Genomic DNA, 19574 nt, shown 5'->3' with positions numbered 1-19574 from the left:
CACTTATAATAAAATACTAATATAAAATATACAACATGACATAAAGTATAATATTTTAAGCTAACACACAACAATTTTAACAAAAGTATATGGACAAATACACTTAAGGCATACAATACACACATAGCACATTGACATTAAAATAAAAAATAGCATTATAATCGAAAATTATGATGGAATTTAACATAATTTTCATAATTAAATTATATATAATCCACGATAGTATTGGGATTAATGAATTAAACTGAATAATAATCAACGAATTGAAGTATAATAAAAATAAAAATTTACAAGTAGCCATATAACCAAATTATTTAATTGCATGACCCACGTTTGATGAAATTTTCATCAAAAAATATTTAAAAGAATAGGTACACATAAAACCACATTTTCTAGGAATATGTTTGCATATCAACAAATTAACACTTTAATAAGTTACACCGTCATAATGTCTATGTGAATAATTAAAAAAAAATATTTAAAAAGAAATGTTTAGATAGGGAAATCAATATCGTTGCTATGGTGTTTCTTTCATTTACTTTTATAAATACATTTAATGATATAGTTATTTTCTTACTGGAAGACAGTATTTTTTTCATTCGTTAAAGTTAGCCCTTGTCTACAATCTCACCTGATGGTAAGTGGTGATGCAATCTAAGATAGAAGCGGGCTAACTTTCCCTTTCGGCTTCTACACGGCATCATATTATATGAATGTAGTAGTGAGGCAACACAGACGTGTTTGTGTGCGTAAACTAAAGGAACGTCAGCATCACAGAAACTTAATTAGACTGATACTCTGAGAATCGTGACATCAAAACTTGTTCACCCAAAAAACGTTGCATTAGTTTGGCTAATGAAAGTAGAGACTGAAATCACCCGCCAAATTAAAAAAAAACAGAGTAAATTCTGAAAATTATTGTACAAATATTGGAATAACTGAGTTTAATACTTATTTATATGTAATAATCTATTGTAAAACTAAAAAAAGATAATTTAAGCAAATTATGAAAACGTATATTTTTTTAATTTGTTTAAATGATTTTTTAAATTTGGCGGGCGATTTGAGTCTCTACTTTCATTAGCCAGACTCTAACAAGCACTAATAGACAAAATATGATAATTTACAAACACGTTTCCTTTATGTTGACGCTCCTTCATTTACATTACAAACGCATCTATATACCTTACGAGAACAAAGCCAAACAGTATTCCCAGAATAGAAAATATAATATATAATATTATCTATATATAATATATGACTACGATTGATCTACTAAACATTATGTCGCTGTAACTTATTATGGTGTAATCAAACTTTAAAAAATAAAATGCATTTCAAAAGTATACATACATTGCGCTTTGTGCATTATTTGTTAAGTGTTAACATGAGTTATGTATGTTTGGTTCTACGACATACGTTTTGTTTTCGGCCTTTATGTATAAAATATATTGTAAAGTGAACTTAAAATAATAGTATTAAGGTCCACTTTACTTTAAAGGAAACTGCGCAGTTGAAGTGACATACTAAAATCTTCCCCGGACCATACGGCATCGATTAAAATTGCACAAACGGACTGCACATTCTGTTTGTGCAGATTTATAGATCGTGTGTAGGAAAATTGACGTATATTTTTTCACGCAATGGATGTTCGATAAACTGCACAAATGGACTGCACTATTTGTGCAGTTTTATCGTCGCCGTGTGGACCGGGCATAATCGTAATATCATTAGACAAAACTGTACAGTTAATAGTCAGTAGTGTAGTAAAGTAGTCTAAAGTAAGTGTGTGCATAAGTAGTGTAAAGTAGTCTTAAGTGTGTGCATAAGTAGTGTGTAGAATCAAGTGAAAAATGGGACATAATAATGTTTTTTCTGGAAAGTATAATGAAAATAAAGGAGAAGAGTGATAAGGAACTCGGAAAAGTGAAAAAAAACTGCGACATTGGTAGTAATGGCAGGCACACCAACGTTCTGAAGGTAGGAGAGGTTTTTAATCGGCACTATCCAAATGAGTGTCCATGAGGATTTTCACCCTTACAGGAAAAAAGTGTAAATGTGCGCGTGTGTGTAAACTTAAAGCTAATAAAAAAAGTAAATAAAAAAGGCAATGCATACAGTTGAAACACTGACTTGGTGTCGTCGACCACATCGACCTCGTGGTGCTGGGTGATGGGCGTGTTGCTGTGGCCGGCCGTGGGGTCGTCCGCGCCCAGCTCGCCGTTCGTCGAGCTCACCACCTGCCAAACCCGACCGACGGTACAGTACACGAACGTTGTAACAAATAAAAGTTAAATTTCCTAATTGGAAAACCAAAATCCGACTAAATAATGGGAAATCAGTAGGGATAAGTGTCGCCGCCGTGAAGGGGAAAGAGATAGTCGACAGACCTTTCGTCCCAGCGCAACGATGAACGACGTTTCCGGTTCGTCGCTATTGGCATATCGCAAATATGTTAATGTCTTTACGAAATATGTTTCAAGAATATAATCGTATTTTAGCAACAAGTTCAAAATTTCCGTCAGGTCGGCCTGTTGAAAGAGTGCGTTTGTGACAAGACGTAATCCAGTGGACGTTAAAATCTTGATCTCAGATAATAAATAAAGTTTAATTCAATAATAAACTATAACATGAATTACGACAGTTCTTTGTAAGGAATTTCTTTTTAACTAAAAAGAAAAAAGAACCTATTGGACATCATTTCATCTAACAATGATCCGTAGTATTTACGGTTTATGCCACGGACAAAATCATCACGAATATAGCTTCAATGATTCTCTCTAAAATAACAAGTAATACAAATGGCGGAAATTTTGAAGATTGTGTGTTGGTACGGTGTTTCGTGTTAAATACACAAATAGTAATAGTATAAGTAAGATTAGATACATACAGGTACAAATAAGTAGTGTTTATTAGACAAAAAAAAATACTGTGACGGACTAACCCTAAAAAAAAAGTCTTTCAAACAATACATTTAGATCAGGCCATTATAATATTTTTCCTAGTTTACATAATATAAACAATACAATACAACTTGTTATACAACCCACCCATAAAAGCGACCAACGAGCGACACTTTTCTAAACAAAAAATACGTTAAACGCGTTAAACGGGTTAATAAGCAGTCGTGTACAAAAATGTACATTATTCTAAACACTGAACAGCGCGAGTTCAAAACATTAATTTATGCCAAGACGAGTCTTCCACATTTCTAATAAGCAAATACAAATATTACAGTAAGCCTATAACAAATTACTACAACATAACATTTAGGGACGGACATTTGTCTATATAACAAAAGTTTTTAGTTCCCAGTAAGTTGTGTGAATGTAAAATGTTATATATTTACATTTTGTGTTGTATGTGAACCTAGCTTAAAAGTGTAATATAAAGCGTACTTGTTCTTTAAGAATTTATGAATGAATATTGGCAGAGCTACAACAGAAGCTTAGGTTACTGTCTAACTTTGTCTGCATTGACTTTGACTGCCTTGCTGTTGCTTGCTTACTTACGACTGCATTTCACTTCTTGAAACAGCCTAGCAGAGTTTTTATTTAATTAGATCAAGATTACGTAGCACCGCAGCATTAACATCAAAATCTTTCAAAATGTGTTGGTTTAGAAATGAAAATAAAATTATACTACAACGAAAATCTGTGATTAAATTGCTAAACTAAATTGTTATTTAGTTAAAATTTTAAAACCTTTAATGATATGCTTCTTTGGGATAAAAATCTAAAATTAAGTTTCCTAAAAAAATTTAAAAAATCTATTTCATCACTACCTTAATATTAGATACTTGTATGATGACTATTATTATTTAGGTATTTAGATATTTGTATGATGACTATTATTATATAGGTATTTAGGTATTTATTAAAATAACCCTTACATTTAACTTGAATATAAACATAGGGCTGACAACACAAGGATCATGAGTCAAAAAGGACATTTTTTCAACAAAAGAAGGCAGTAAAAGTCATTGCAGCGACATTAAGCTCAATAGTAAGCGACATGCATCACACAATTCGCCGCAAAATGTTCACAACTGACCGTGGACACCGATCCGGGAAATTTCACATACCGAAAATGCTTATTCTTCAACAGCTAAAAAATAAATACACCAATATACATCCACAACTTTTTTTTTCAAAAATTTAATAAATAAAAATGGCATAAATATTATAAGTGTATCGTGTGACGTCAAAAACATGCGAAATATGTAATATTTGAATACATCAAAATAATTGTTTAACCAAATTTGCCATGCTTCTAGCAGACATCTAAAATTATATGTTGCGGCCTTCTTATTAGGTAATAATCTTGAAAAATAATGGAAAATTAATGCAGTAATTTATAACTGTGGAAATAATATAAAAGAATACAGTGCCTAACCCTAAAGTATACATAATTAATTAAGTTACTAATTATTATATAATACATTCCCAGGCAAAGCCAACCAGGAAAATGAAATAAAATAAAACGCAAATAAATATTGAACTCTCTTTACAAGTTTTGTTATTTATGCGAGATTACAAAATAAAATCTCACAAATTTTGTTTCAAATTCTATACATGTGTGGCATGATAACTTGCCCGAAATATATTTAAAAAATACAGTAAAGTGTTAATTAAAAAAAAGATGTCGCTTAGGATTGTTACGAGAGTCAGCCAAGCTAGTTCATGACGGTCATAGACAATGAGGTCCATGACAAGATCCTATCAGAGTTCAATATGATACCTACACCACAAATAGTTAATGAAGCTAACGTAAACTTGTATTTCTTTGTGACAAATGGTCAGAGACATATATCAGCATTCCATAGATTCACCGTGCGGGTGCCGGGTTCATAGTGTGACAGAGAGAATAACTTTCAACAGAGCCCGGGACTTGTGACCAATGGGTGTAGAGTTAAGGAATAGGGATGATGACTAGGTTTGAATATATATTGATTTTTATGAGACATTCGAGTAATAAAGGTCAATATTAAACTAATTAATTTGTAAAAAACAAAGATTGCCAGAAATCCGTGGTAGTGGCGCAAATCTGACCCTTTAAATCTTCGTAGCTCCGAAAGTAATGGTAGCAGATATCCTGTTACTTTTAGAAAATTGCTTTACTTTTAGCATACTTACTCTTAATTTATATACAATTTAAAAAACTGTCACCATCATCCCTATTCCTTTAGAATCAGTTAACACTCCCCTTCTCCAATATTGGTAAGACCAAAACTAAAGCCAAAGTCGATGTGCACTGTTTGTCAACAAACAAATCACATATTATACTACTGAAGCGATATGGATGACATTTGGAATTGGAATATATTTTACTCTGGATTAACACATACGAGTAGTCTACTTTTCATCCCAGAAAATCAATGATTCCCGAGGGATTTGTGAAAAACTGAATTCCATGTGGACGACGTCGCGGCGGTAAAAATAAAGTCAGAAAACTGTTACGCAAAAGATTTTAGAACTAAATCTTTGTTGCGTGTAAAATGACTACTCTACCCTCATTTTTAATTTGTTGATAAACATTGCACAGCCAGTTTGGCTTTAGTGTAGGACAACTTTGATTGACAAAATATAAAGGCTGGAAAACCGCCGAATTAATTCAAACTGACCTGTACAGAACCGTGCCTGTCCGCTGGGGTGAGGTGACCCGTGGTAAGCGGCGTGTTCTTGCCACTGTGGGGCCAGTTGCCACCGGTGTTCGCCGTGCCTCCCGTGCCAGAGTCTTTTACGGCGCCCTGGAATATCCAATACCAATAGACAGTGTCAGCGTTGTATGCAAAAGTTGTATTCTATAAGAGACAAAATCTCATTTTGTTTTACTTCTCTAGAAATATAATGACTAGATAGTTGACGCAACAAAGTCGACAGGATTAGGGTGTTCGCGCCAAGCTAACGCTTCCCTCTCCTACTCCAACGCATCCAATAAGTACGTCTCTGTCCCGCATAATCCCCGTTATTCCTAAAGCCGCTGAAAACTAAATTAATAGTCGCACGCAACCTATATACGTTTTATGCGCACGCGCCGCGACAATTCATCTGTTTTTATGTTACGCTTTTATGTGATAAAACTTGAAACTTGAAAAACTATGTGATAAAACTTGGCTGTGATTTGAGAGTGCGAGTGAAGAAAAGAAAGCAGTTTCAGTAAGTCCTTCACCCCTCCTTTCCTAGCAAAGCCAAACGCGAACATAGGGAAAAAACTATCTCTAAGCCTGCCTAAAACTATATCGCCTCGCGCTTACGTCACTTTGTATACCTAGTCCGAAAACTGGTAGACATTAGTATTTTTTTTTTAACTTTCAAATAAATATTTAAATATAAGGTAAAAAAGTTACAGATCACCTAAAGGAATTTTATGTAAAAAATTGAGGTATAGTTTCAAGCAAACAATACTCAACGGCTCGACACGATACAAAGTAGTTATGAGTTTTGTTTTTACTATAGACTATAGTGTCAGTGTTTTTTCATTTTTAAACACTATAATTTATGTTCAACAACCTAAAATGCATTATTAATATAATAAACACATACAGCGATAATTGGTAATTGAAAAAAAAAATCTCTTTTTTGCGTTGCGTAAAATATACTCAAAATGAGTGTGTAACAAATATAAACTAGCACATATATTCTAATGCATAATATAGTATGTGGCGGTGTAAAGAGTTAAGTAATTTTTATACATAGTATAATGTAAATAAATATAAATTTGGTATTGTATAAATACAAAATCAATGTATTTAATGGAGTAATGGTCTAGCTCAACAAAATACGTCTTAACGGTCATTAAACGGTAACGAAAGCTGAGGAATTAGTCAAAGTATGTGCATATTAAAATAATAGGTTCTTTAATTAATTCCACAGCCTCGAGAATACACCTAAAAATAGCAAATATCACAAGAATTACGTATTCAGATATATATGATTGCATTGTACCTGTGTAACCGTGTTTATTAATTTAAATAAATGAACCGAAAACTCTATGGTTATGGTAATGAGTACAGTTAGTGGTAACATAAATTAATTTGGATCTTGTAGGTCACTTTTAAAATCAAAGAAGAAACAAAGAAAGACTTATTAAAAGGTAAGCGATCCAATATGTCTCACGGCTGGATATTGTTAATACGTCCAAGTTCCCAAAGTAGAATCGTGGGCAAACCAAGCGTGAGCAAAATGCTCATGCTAAGAAACGAAAACAAATCAGTAACAAACGATAAAGTAGTAATTAATAGTAAAACAATCCAATGTGTCTGAAGGCTGGATAATGTCAATTACACTCATAACTTCCCAAAGTGTAGTTAGTAGTGGGCCAATATTTGAGCAGATTTCTCCTGTTAGGCAATGATAAAATAGTAACAAAATAGTAAAAGTGTACCTGGCCATTAGATAATATTAATTACACTCGTAAGTTCCCAGTTTGCAGCAGTGGGCCAACCACAAATGAGTAAATTGTTCTCTCATATTAATGCTAATCATTTATTTTATATGATCGTTTGGCTGTATAAAATGTGCAAAACCAACTTTTGTATATATGTATATTGAACGACCTAGTTCTAATAAAAAACTCTAAAATAATTCTAATAAAAATCTAATTTAATTATAAATTATTAAAATAATAATTTATAATTAAATTATTATTTTAATTATAATTAAATATAATTAAAATAATAATTTGCTTAAAAATTAAAACACCTAAAAATACTTTTGAGTTCAATCATTCAGATTTTCCATCTTCTTAAATTTATAAATTCAGAACATAAATACGACCATCTACAATTCACAATTGATGAATAATGATATAATAAAACATTATCACAATAGCAATACACCAAAAAAAAAACAGGAACATTTATGTGTGGGCATAACATTTGGGCGTGGGGCTATTTTTGGGAACCTATACACAAAATGACAACGCAAACTAAGCAAAATTATAATCAGTTCAAAAATGAAGAGCGGAATGATTCTATTCATATCATGATGTCAAACGAGAATTCAAAAAATTTTCAAAAAACAAAGTTCTTTCCACTCAGCATTGTGTATGGATGTAAGGATAGTCTGATTCATAAGTGTTCTTTGCGACAACTTTTTTAGGATTTACGAAAATAAATGAGCAAGGAGACATTTAATTGATCTCATTAAAAAATAATTTAAAAATGAACTTTCACTCGCAAAAGTTAAAAAAAACTTGCAAAAATTATTTTTTTATTGAAATCTATTCGAAAGCCTTTAAACAATAACTCAAAGAAATAAAAACACTATGAAATTGTTTTACAATTATTGCACTTATAAGAGAAAAAAATTAAAATGTATTCATGCTAATTGTAACAGCATTTTCTTTCGAATCGAATGACATCTTGCTCATTTTTCTTGTGACTCAAAAAATACTCGAAAAAAGCATTTGTGAATCAAGACCATTTCGAGACGAGGCAGGGATAGCAAACTAGTGGGATGTGATAGTGACAGCAAAACAAAAACACATCAAACAGGGAACATCCGACCAAACCTCGATAATAAGCGCCGTCTCATCGTCCTCAACCAAACCAATCACATAATCACACAAATCATCCTGCGTCGACAAAAAAAGATAAGTGAGTTGTCTGTATATCAAAATAACTAGCTGACGCCGCGCGGTTTCACCCGCGTGGTTCTCGTTCCCGTAGGAATACGGGTATAATATATATAGCCTATAGTTGTTGAAAGAATTTTGCCAATCGGACCAATAGTTCCTGAGATTAGCGAGTTCAATCAATTAAACAAATAAACAAACAAACTCTTCAGCTTTATATTATTAGTATAGATTTACAATTTATGAGATGATTGCTAATAAGCCCTGTGGCATCACCTATATTAATCTCATCATCAACTCGTTACCTACTAAGATTAAGAAAATCACAATTTACTATTGTTTAACTTTGTGCTAGATTTTATCAAAATCCATTCAGGCGTTTTGGAATCATAAATAGGGTTACTAGGCCGATATTGCCATATTGTACATCGATTATTAAAAAAAAAAGTCTTGTCTTGTCTCGAACAAGACTTATGAAGGAATTCAAGTACGATTATTAGAGTTGTACAGGAGTTTGATCATCATGGGAGATAAAGATTGAAAAGGAAAACAAAATTAGAACTTTTATAATATGCTATATTGAGCAAATCTCCAAGCATACCTTCCCTTACAATTACCATAAGAGTTGGTTAAACCAAAAACTGTAGGCTTTTTGTGTAGATTGTGTAAAAAAGTAACCACAATACTATTAACAAATGACAAGCTTGGTGTTTTCAAAATCTAGAATGATTACCTAATTAAATAAATATGGAAAATTAAACACTATGTTGCATGGACGGGGCTTAGTAATGTGTGCGTATACGTTTAATTGTTAGGAAAACTGAAAATAAATATAAAATGTTATAATAAAAACAATAGATTTAAAAAATAATGGCCTGGGTCTGTAAACATGTGGCACGTCGATTATCTTTCTACAAACGCTAACGCTTTGAATATTAAAAAATGTATGAGAATGACATTTGCTATTGACAGGTCACGTGATAAAGTTGTCGATCGGATCTGTCATTCCCTTTTGTTAGTTTTCGAAGCGTTAGCGTTTGTAGAAAGGGAATCGACGTGCCACATGGCTACAGGCCGTTTCTCCACCTTCTGTTAAGTGTTCGACAGCATAAACGTAAATTTTGTCACATTCTTACTTTATGTCAAATGACATAAAGTAAGAATGTCAAATATATGTCAAATGACATAAAGTAAGAATGTGACTTATCCTCAAGGTAGTTAAATATGTTCTAAACTCACACAGGCAATGATATACTTTTACTTTACAGTTTAGTGCATACAAAAAGTTACTATCAGAACTTGCCAAAGACTCAACAGTCCTGTATCCAAAGGTTGCCTGGCAGATATTGCTGTAAGCAATTTCTTTGCACATATTTGTATACTATGTTTATTTTTTTCATTTGTGCAGTAAAGTATATATATTAAAAAATAAAATCGGGTTTACTTTTGATGATCGTAAAGGTAAAGATACGAACCCATGATACGCGGCTTATAATATAATATGTGATGTCGAATTGGTTTTGTCCAATAATAATAATAAATAATCAATGGAACTCACACAAAATTGGTGATAGAGCCGTGAGTCTCTGGCAAGTACCGACTGTTTATATTTCTTTTGTACAGGTCTTTAGTATCACAAAGTCTATAAAAAAAATGTAAAAACCTTACTAACCTTATGGAAAGGTGGATGTCCCCCTCTGTTAGGTGATACTATATTTTCATGAGCAGTCTGAATTGACCCAACTGGCGTAGACTGAAAACATATACAACAAAAATTAAATCTATAACAAAGTCTTATAAAAAAACTATACTTTACATTACTTTGTACTATTATTATTAATTCGAACACAATGAAAACATATCGTTGTCTTTTCAAAAATCAAAATCTAATAATACATCTACATGAAACCTAACTTGTGAAGATTTAAGCTAATTACCTAAGCTGTACTTTAACTAACTTAGTGATTCTATAATGGTATTAGAATTAAGTAATGGGATTACTGTTTACTGTTTAATGGTGGCGAAATATCGACGATGAATTACTTTATTTTTTACTTCATTTGATTAACTAAAGCAAATAAAGTATGGCCAATGCTAGTGATACAAGATTTTACAGTAATGCTGAGTAATTTCGACTGTCAACCAAAACATACTTAACTTGACCGGAATAGATACTAATGAAAACGGTATTATTTTACCGAGCGTTATTTTTTTATTAAAAAAAATACAATTTTAAAGTCCGAAATTGCGTTTCTGACATCTGTCAATGTCAATGTAAATGAGAGAGATAATGTTAATGAGACATTCACATTTTTTATTAACCTTAATAACGAGTAATAACATTAAAAATCGAATAACTATACCAACTAATAAACATAAATTTTGGCTAAAATTATTAACAATTAATTAATTAACTAAAATTAATTAAAAACGTGAAGTTGACAGGTGTCAGAAACGCAATCATTGAGCAACCGTACTTTAAATTAAAAATTAATATGCGAACCCCACCAGCTCACTTGGAGCAGCGTGGTAGATCTAAGTTCAAAATTCCTTGCTATTAAATTTTCCAATTAAAAATAAAAATAAAAAAAATAAAAAAAAATCTAAAATAACGCTTTTTCTGATGAGCGATGACCCTATAAATGATCCATGACAATATGATAACACAAGCCTAGTGAAAATATTTAACTCTTCACCATACATTTGCGAGTAAACTGACCTTATCGGACTTGTTCTTAATAATATTGGAGGGAGGCGCGTGACGTAATATGCGCATCACATGCATGTTGGCCGGCTGACGTCATGCAAGCGGTAAGCATGCAGCATGCGCATTTAGATTAATACATGCACAGAATATTATACCATGCAATAATATGCATAAACATTAACATGCAATATCTGAACGAGAGCTAATTTGGAGGTTAAAAATTGTGGAAAGGCTTTTTTTAAGATAAAAAAAGCCTTATATTCGATTCTTGTCCGATGAATTATTTTTATAACAACAATAATAATTCATTATCCACTCCTAGAACTAGCTTTTCACCTAATTGGAATAGTTACTCCATTTTTAAAAAAAGGAATACTATATCAATAATACCATATTAGCTCTCATTTTTATATAAAATTAAAAAAAAAATGTAAAACAAACCTGAAATTTTAGAAAATAATTATTACCAATAAACACCAAGAAACCTGTAGATACTAAAATCTTAACGTAAAGTGGTAATTTTAAATTTTAGTAAAACTTGTGTTTGTTGCAACTATTTTAAGAAATAAATGAAAATTCTGAAAATACTTAATCAAACAATATACACTAAAACACAGAAATAGATATTAAGTTTATTAGACAAAAAAAATAATAAATAGCAATTTCTACAATTTAGCGTCGATAATTAACATAGTACAAAATGGCGCTATCATTTTATTAATTCTCTCTCTTTCTATGAAAAAGAAAGAATTAAAAAAATTAAAAAAAAAAACTAATTTGTTTCAACTTTTTGTTACATTGACAATACTAACTAATATTTCATTTAGCTTTGTTGTTAAGTACAACTTTACATTAAATCATATTTTTAATAAATACAATCGTGAATACAAAACCCTAACCCAGTTTTTCGATTTCTATAACCATTAAAATACAAAACAAAATAAATCAGGCTGCATTTTTAGGTATTAAAAAAAGTGAATCATATTTCGCTACAATACTAATAATAAATAATTAAATCAACTAGAACTTTTGAACAATAATTAATTTTTAAATAGTATTTATTCTTGTTTCATAATATTAGTAGATACGTAGAGTAACCTTTTGTTAACAATAATTTTGTTTAAATTCCGATTTTAGATATGTTATTATAAGAAGTTGGTTAAATATATTTACATACACACAAGGCAAGTGATATAGTATTAGGTAAATTATCCATTGATTATCCAAAGCATGTTAGCAAAATCATTATCTATTCATGATGAACCTCTGCAAAGTAACGACTGCTTCTATCCAAAACTATCAATGTTAAACGAAGTATGTATTAACAGTAAAGTTAAAATACTAAGTAGCACCTTGGACGATTATGAATATTGTTATAAAAATAATAAGCGTAATTCTTCGTTAACAACAAGTTGTAAATATAATAAGTAGAAGAAGTAATAACCACAGACTTATACTTAGTAGATGCCATGCCATTTCAGATACTACGCGTCATAATAATCTAAGATCCGGCATTAGAAATGTATACTCTCATCTGTTATTTATTTGGGATAAGTAATTAATGATAGATTATATTCAGTGAAATTGCAAATAGGTTGCCTAGTTAAATTGCGGCCAAACACATTTTTCATACAAAATCTAAGAAACCATGAACTAGATCAAATACAACTTACAAACAGTTAAATTACTCATAAAATAAGCTTTCATTTGACACATTAGACGACTAATGAGGAACTGATAAATAAGATTACTCAACTGTTTATATCTGGCGACCCCACATTTGCAGTGTGAAAGCAGGCAACCTTTAATTTTTTAATTCTTTTGGGTATATTTGAATAGCTAGTGTTTTTTTTAATTAACTAATGAGGGATTTTAAATAAATTAAAAAATAATAATCATTTAATACTGTTTGGTCACAAATTACGAGTAGGTAGCCTACATGATATGTGTCAATGTGAATAGTTTCTATCATTTCTTATCCCAAATAAATAACAGATTAAGGTAAATATTTCTCATATCGGGTCTCGTACTATAATAACGAAATGGGATGTCATAAGAGACACAGTAAATAGGTGCAGTGCACAAATATTTTAATTAAGTCTTAATGAACACCGTGCAGTATCTACCTAAATATAGGTCCGTGTAAACATAAAGGATGTTGTACAGGCATTAGTAAATAAAAAAAAAACTAAAACTGTTTCCGAACACGTTAATTTCTTCACATTTTGAATTCATTAAGAAACAAGGCGTTGTTAGAATTCAAGTAGATTTTTTCACGAAATATCGGCTAAATCATACTTTTTTTAATCGATACATTGCCATATTAACATTAATTTATTATATTACGTTTAGTATAATTGGTATGTATTGTGACAATAATAGTAATTAAAAAATAAACGCGCAAAGAACGTAAAAGTTTTTTTTTTTTTTTTGAAAATACTTTGCTTAGTTTTATTATAATTCGACATGTTTTTCTTTTCTCTAATGTAGAAAAGGCGCCTTTGCACTATTTATAAGTCCAGAAGCAGTTTTAATTTAATATAGCTAGCAGGTTACAGTGAATAATAGTAATGCTTAACGGTAAATTACAGTAGAATCAATATAATAAATTACAAACATGTGGATAGTTCTTCTATTCCCAGAAGATAGCTTGCCTTTGATTGTAGTAGTAAGTTGATAACACTAACGCCCATGTGTGTAACGTAAATGAACATCAACACAACAAAAACGTGTTGTTAAATTATTTCGAGTGATACTAACGACGAATGACATCGAAACCTGATAATCCAATAACCCTTGCTTAACAACAACTTACAGGCAGATAATAGTTCAATAATATTTTGATTCTCCTTTAGTCTTCCACATTAAAGCGCCTGTCAAACTCGTCCAAAATCTAACTGTCTTCTCAAAGTAGAATGACTTTTTAAATTTTAAGAAAACTTGATAATAATCCCTATTCATTAAAACAATAAGGCTGAAATTGTCATTTTCATTGATCAATGTTTTCAAATTACAAATCAATACAGATTGGTTGTCATAAATGTAATATATAGTTATTGTGATTCTACTGTAATTGATGCAAACAAACAAGTGCACACGAATTTAGTAAAATTAACACAGAAGCGTTTTACATTAGAAGGGCCATATAAGGTTAATATGCTTACAACATCAACACAATTGTACACAAATCTTAATCCGAAATTGTCAGAAAAGTAGAAAATTTTTCTTCAATCATTTAAATTGTGCTAGGGAAAAGATCTGATGATGAGTTAAAGGAGTTACTTTCAAAGAAACTGCAAGATTTGCGGAAGATTATGTGCTGGGCTTTCTCCTCAAAAATCAGGGAGACAAAGAGTTTATCAATTTCAGGAGGTTCAAGAAAATTTTCTCCATCACAAAAATAGGTGGTAGGGAACGGATGCTGGAAGGACATTAAGTATCTTTGCAATTTCTATCAGATAGATGTGTGTACAATTGAATCAGCGTACAAGAGCACAGAATACGACCTACAATGTGGGTGTTTGTAGACGGACATATCTGAGCATGTACAGTGTGGATAGACATAGACGGGCATTTCTGATTACAGAGTGGTCATTCGGGCGAATCTGAGTGCAGTGTCGGTGGTCATAGTTAGTAGTATCTAAGTACAGTTGGGTGGTCAATGTCAGACATATTTGAGTACAGTGTGGGTGGATATAGTCGGGCTTATAGGGGTACAGGGTGAGTGGTCACTGTCGGCCGTATATAAGTACAATGTGAGTGGTCATATTCGGGCGTATCTGAGTACAATGTCAGTGGTCATAGTCGGGCGTATCTGAATAGTGTGGGTGGTCATAGTCGGGCGTATCTGAGTACAGTGTGGGTGGTCATAGTCGGGCGTACCTGAGTATAGTGTGGGTGGTCATAGTCGGGCGTATCTGAGTACAATGTGAGTGGTCGTAGTCGGGCGTATCTGAGTAGTGCGGGTGGTCATAGTCGGGCGTATCTGAGTACAGCGTGGGTGGTCATAGTCGGGCATATCTGAGTACAATGCGGTGGGCGGTGCGTCATGCGAGCGCGACGTGCGCGCTTACCATGGTCTTGCCGGTCCAGTCGAACTCGCCGTCGTCGACGTAGCCGCGCCGCTCGAACAGGTCGCGGAACATGCGCCGCAGCTGGTCGTAGTCGGGCGTCTCGAAGAAGTCCAGCCGCCGCACGTAGCGCAGATACGTTGCTAGTTCCTCGGGGTGTCCTTCGCATAACACCTGACAACGACAACGCTGTTATAAGGTGAGGCCAAACGAGCCCAATGGGGATAATGACTAGGTTTGAATATATTGATTTTAATGATACATTCGGGTAAATAAGGTCAATGTTAACTAATTTACACATAAAAAGCAAAGATTGACTGGATAATTGCAAAATAAATAAGATTATAAAATTTCAAAATCTATTAAAAATATTTTATCGTAATTAGATGAAAATTCATAAATTTTTAGCTTCCTTACATTAAATGTGACTTTTTTTAATATATGAACTATAAACATAAACGCAGAAATAACAAAGATATTAGTAATTTTGTTTAAACGCCCATACAAATCTAACGATCATTAATTGCCTACGACGTCATAAGATCGTACCATTTTGTATAGGGCGTTTTTCAGGGATCCGCGGCAGCGCCGCAAATCTGACCCTTTAAATCCCTGTAGCTCCGAAAGTAATGATCGCAGATACCCTGTTACTTTTACAAAATTGCTTTACTATTAGCATTCTCTTAATTCATATACAATTTAAAAAACTGTCATCATCCCATTCTGTGAGTTATCAATCGCGTAAGTCTGAACACAACTTATTTTGCGACACCGTGTGGCAGGAACTGGACTTTTGTGTGATACCGAATGCAGCGGAAATAACGCAACTGACAACTCACAAAGTTACGCTTCTTTGGCCTCACTCTTAAATGATTGAAAAATGTTGCTTTTTCTTTTATTCAACTTCAAGTATGGCTTTGATTACCATGCCACCTTCTGGGTTTTTTATTCGTTAAGTTAGCCCTTGACTGCAATCTTATCTAATGTTAAATGAAGCGAACTTTCTTGAAAGTAATCTACCCATACCTCTGACGGTATCTACGCGGCATCGTACCGGAACGCTAAAAATGGCGGTACGTCTTTGCCGGTAGGGTGATAACTAGACATGAGTCAACAGGACTGCTCTATATTAAGGATTAATTTATCCTGCTTAAGCTTAAGCATAAAAAACATTTTGCTTAAGCTTTAAAAGTGATTGAAATAGTATAAATAAAGAATAGAGAATAACAAATGAAGCGCATACCTCGATTGGAGTCGCCCGTTTGGTATCACCGATTTTTTGGTATCTTTCTTTGAGTGTATCAGCTTTTAAACCCTGCCAGGGTAAGGAACCACGTAAAAAATACATAAACATATGCCCCAGAGCTTCTAGGTCGTCGCGTCGCGATTGTTCTGGAAATTAAAAAGTGAAAAGAATTATTAACTAATTTATTTACGTTACAGACATACCCAGATACTTTTTTCGCAGGATATGTAAGGATGAAACAGTGCACCTTAGTTATGTTATAAACCGTATCTAGCAGTGGCGAAGAATAGAATTTATATGAAGGTAGCCGTCATAAAGAAAAGGAAATTTATATAGTGTGATACAAACTCTGGTTTTTAATATATCTAGATACAGTACAACAATGAATATGCATGTATTTATAAAGATAACCCGGCGGGAATCAGCTTGCTTGAACTCTTCGCCGCTGGTATCTACTAATAATAATGTTTATGAGCATATTCTTTTAATTTAATAAATAATACTACCCATGTCTTGAAACATGACCAATAATGTCATTACCCTTCAGATCAAGAGCTCAGCAAAAACGATTTTATGCTTTTAATTAAGAACTTTTAATGCTGTATTGTATACAAATGTATTTTAATAAATTGTGCATTAAATTGTCTCGAGATGGGAGAGTAGATTCCGCTCTCTCTTTTTCGTTGCGTTGATACGAATGAGCGATATTTCAAATCCGATTGATTAATCGTGAATTGATCGATTGAGTGGTTCTTCCCTCTTATCGAGATTTAAGTACAGTTGACACAAACTAGGCTTTTTGTACAAAGTATGTAATCAAGTACGTACCTTTTCCTAAATGTGTATTTATTGACATGTATCTCGCAGTCCCGGTTAGTGACTTGTGCTCCCGGTATGGGATATGTTTGTTTGTCTCTAAGTCTATATATTCTTTGGCCAATCCGAAATCTGAAACAGATTAAATGCTCATTAAAGTTAATGTTCGCGCAGAAGTTTAAATGTTATATTTACTAATATTATAGAATGAACAGTGTATGAACGAATTATCCATATTAATAATCATCATTTTATCAACTTATTATCAACCCATATTCGGCTCACTGCTGAGCTCGAGTCTCCTCTCAGAATGAGGGGTTAGGCCAATAGTCCACCACACTGGTCCAATGCGTATTGGCAGACTTCATACACGCAGAGAATTAGGAAAATTCTCAGGTATGCAGGTTCCTCACAGAGACACGTGATATTTAATTTCTTAAAATGCACATACCTAACCGAAAAGTTGGAGGTGCATGAGGATTCGCACCTACACTCTGTCTGGAATCGGAGACAGAGGTCATATCCACTAGGCTGTCACGGCTTATATTAATATTGCGAAAGTGAAATTATTTGTTACACTTTCACTATACAGCCAATCGTAATGAAATTTTGCATACTTAATACATATTGTCCAGGGTACAGATAACAACAAAAGATGCAAGATACAGGTAAAACGTTATCAAGCAACGTTTTCGTCGGCCTCCGTGGCGCAGTGGTATGCGCGGTACATTTAATGACGGAGGTCCTGGGTTCGAACCCCGGCTGGGCCGATTGAGGTTTTCTTAATTGGTCCAGGTCTAGCTGGTGGAAGGCTTCGGCCGTGGCTTATTACCACCCTACCGGCAAAGACGTACCGCAAAGCGATTTAGCGTTCCGATACGATATCGTGTAGAAACCGAAAGGAGTGTGGATTTTCATCCTCCTCCTAACAATTTCGCCCGCTTCCATCTTAGATTACCTACATCATTACTTACCATCAGGTGAGATTGTAGTCAAGGGCTAACTTGTAAAGAATAAATGAAAAAAAGCAAGACAAAAAGAAAACGTTTATTAGCAGGCAAAGGAAATAGCTCAAGCGAATAAACCGATTTGAAAAAAAATTACACAGTTCTACCATGAAAAATGAATATACACTGGATTTTAATACAACCAATAAAGCAGGAGAGTCGGACTAAACGGAAATTGCTCGCGAAAAAAATAATTCTATTAAATAAAGTAAAAAATAAGGGCAATATTCATTGTATTGCCAAGATATTTTAACCGCAAACCTCGTAGTAGCATAGATAAAATTACCCTACCGTATGCAATGCACGTTACCTAACAAAACTAAGCCTCGCCACACATTGATCACAATGTGCCGCGCAAACAATTAAATTATATGTATTTTTTTAATTTAAAGTGTGAAATAACACAATAAAATAATATTATATTTAAGATTTTGTATGTTGCCCATATATATGTTGCAATAAAGATATTTAAATAAAATAAATAAATAAATATATGCGTATATGCAATTTTTTTCTTATCTGTTATCTTCTGAAATAAACTGTACGCATGTCGTATTTGATTATAAAAATCGGATTATATTCTGACTGTTTAACTTCAGAGGAGGGTTTTGTGATAGCGGCGAATATGGCAGATATTCGCAAGCCTTTACCAGAGGGAAAAAGTAGAAATAAATATTTTCTGCTGTGTTTGAGATTTGCATACAATTTAAATTCTGAGGACTAAAATATTATATATACAAAAGTTACTAAAAATAGTTTTACTTTAATTTGTTCTAATTCAAATTAATTTATTTCAAGTAAGCTTAGTTTATTGACACTTTTCAAACATCAAGTTTGACTATTGATGGAGACTATCAATCTAAAATGTAATCTAAAAATGTTATCAAGTATTCTCGCTGTTTTTTTTATTTACGATGTATCAACTATCAATAACCACATGTATTGCATTTTTCTTTATTGAATCTATCTAAACTAGGTTGCAGGCAGAAATTGAACAGTTTGCGATGGCCCTTACTGCGTCAGTTGATATTATAGTGTTATCACAAAGGTATTGTTGAAAATGATCTGATGAAATCTTAGTGCTGTACAGTTCTGGCTGTGTTTGGGTGTATTATTCCCACGTGGTGGTGGTATCTCATATCGTTCGTGGA

The 19574-nt window shown here is 32.8% G+C and overlaps 1 protein-coding gene across 13 annotated transcripts in view; it reads right to left on the bottom strand.

Moving 5' to 3' along the window:
* The window catches only part of LOC112055421 (casein kinase I), an 82363-nt gene that overhangs the window by 15416 nt on the left and 47373 nt on the right, over positions 1-19574 (bottom strand). For 11 of the 13 annotated variants that reach the window (XM_052886623.1, XM_052886626.1, XM_052886618.1 and 8 more), the window contains 6 exons: positions 17429-17548; positions 16598-16746; positions 15358-15528; positions 10250-10330; positions 5624-5749; positions 2119-2240 (listed from right to left, as the gene is read on the bottom strand). In XM_052886623.1, the coding sequence (XP_052742583.1) occupies positions 2119-2240; positions 5624-5749; positions 10250-10330; positions 15358-15528; positions 16598-16746; positions 17429-17548 (769 nt within the window). The remainder of the gene's footprint in view (positions 1-2118; positions 2241-5623; positions 5750-10249; positions 10331-15357; positions 15529-16597; positions 16747-17428; positions 17549-19574) is intronic. The other 2 variants (XM_052886627.1, XM_052886630.1) reach the window with 1 other exon arrangement.

This window comes from Bicyclus anynana, chromosome 17 (genome assembly GCF_947172395.1).
Source record: "Bicyclus anynana chromosome 17, ilBicAnyn1.1, whole genome shotgun sequence".
Taxonomy (NCBI): Eukaryota; Metazoa; Arthropoda; class Insecta; order Lepidoptera; family Nymphalidae; genus Bicyclus; species Bicyclus anynana.
The sequence above is the reverse complement of the archived record's forward strand: the minus strand, read 5'-3'. Positions and strand labels throughout refer to the sequence as shown.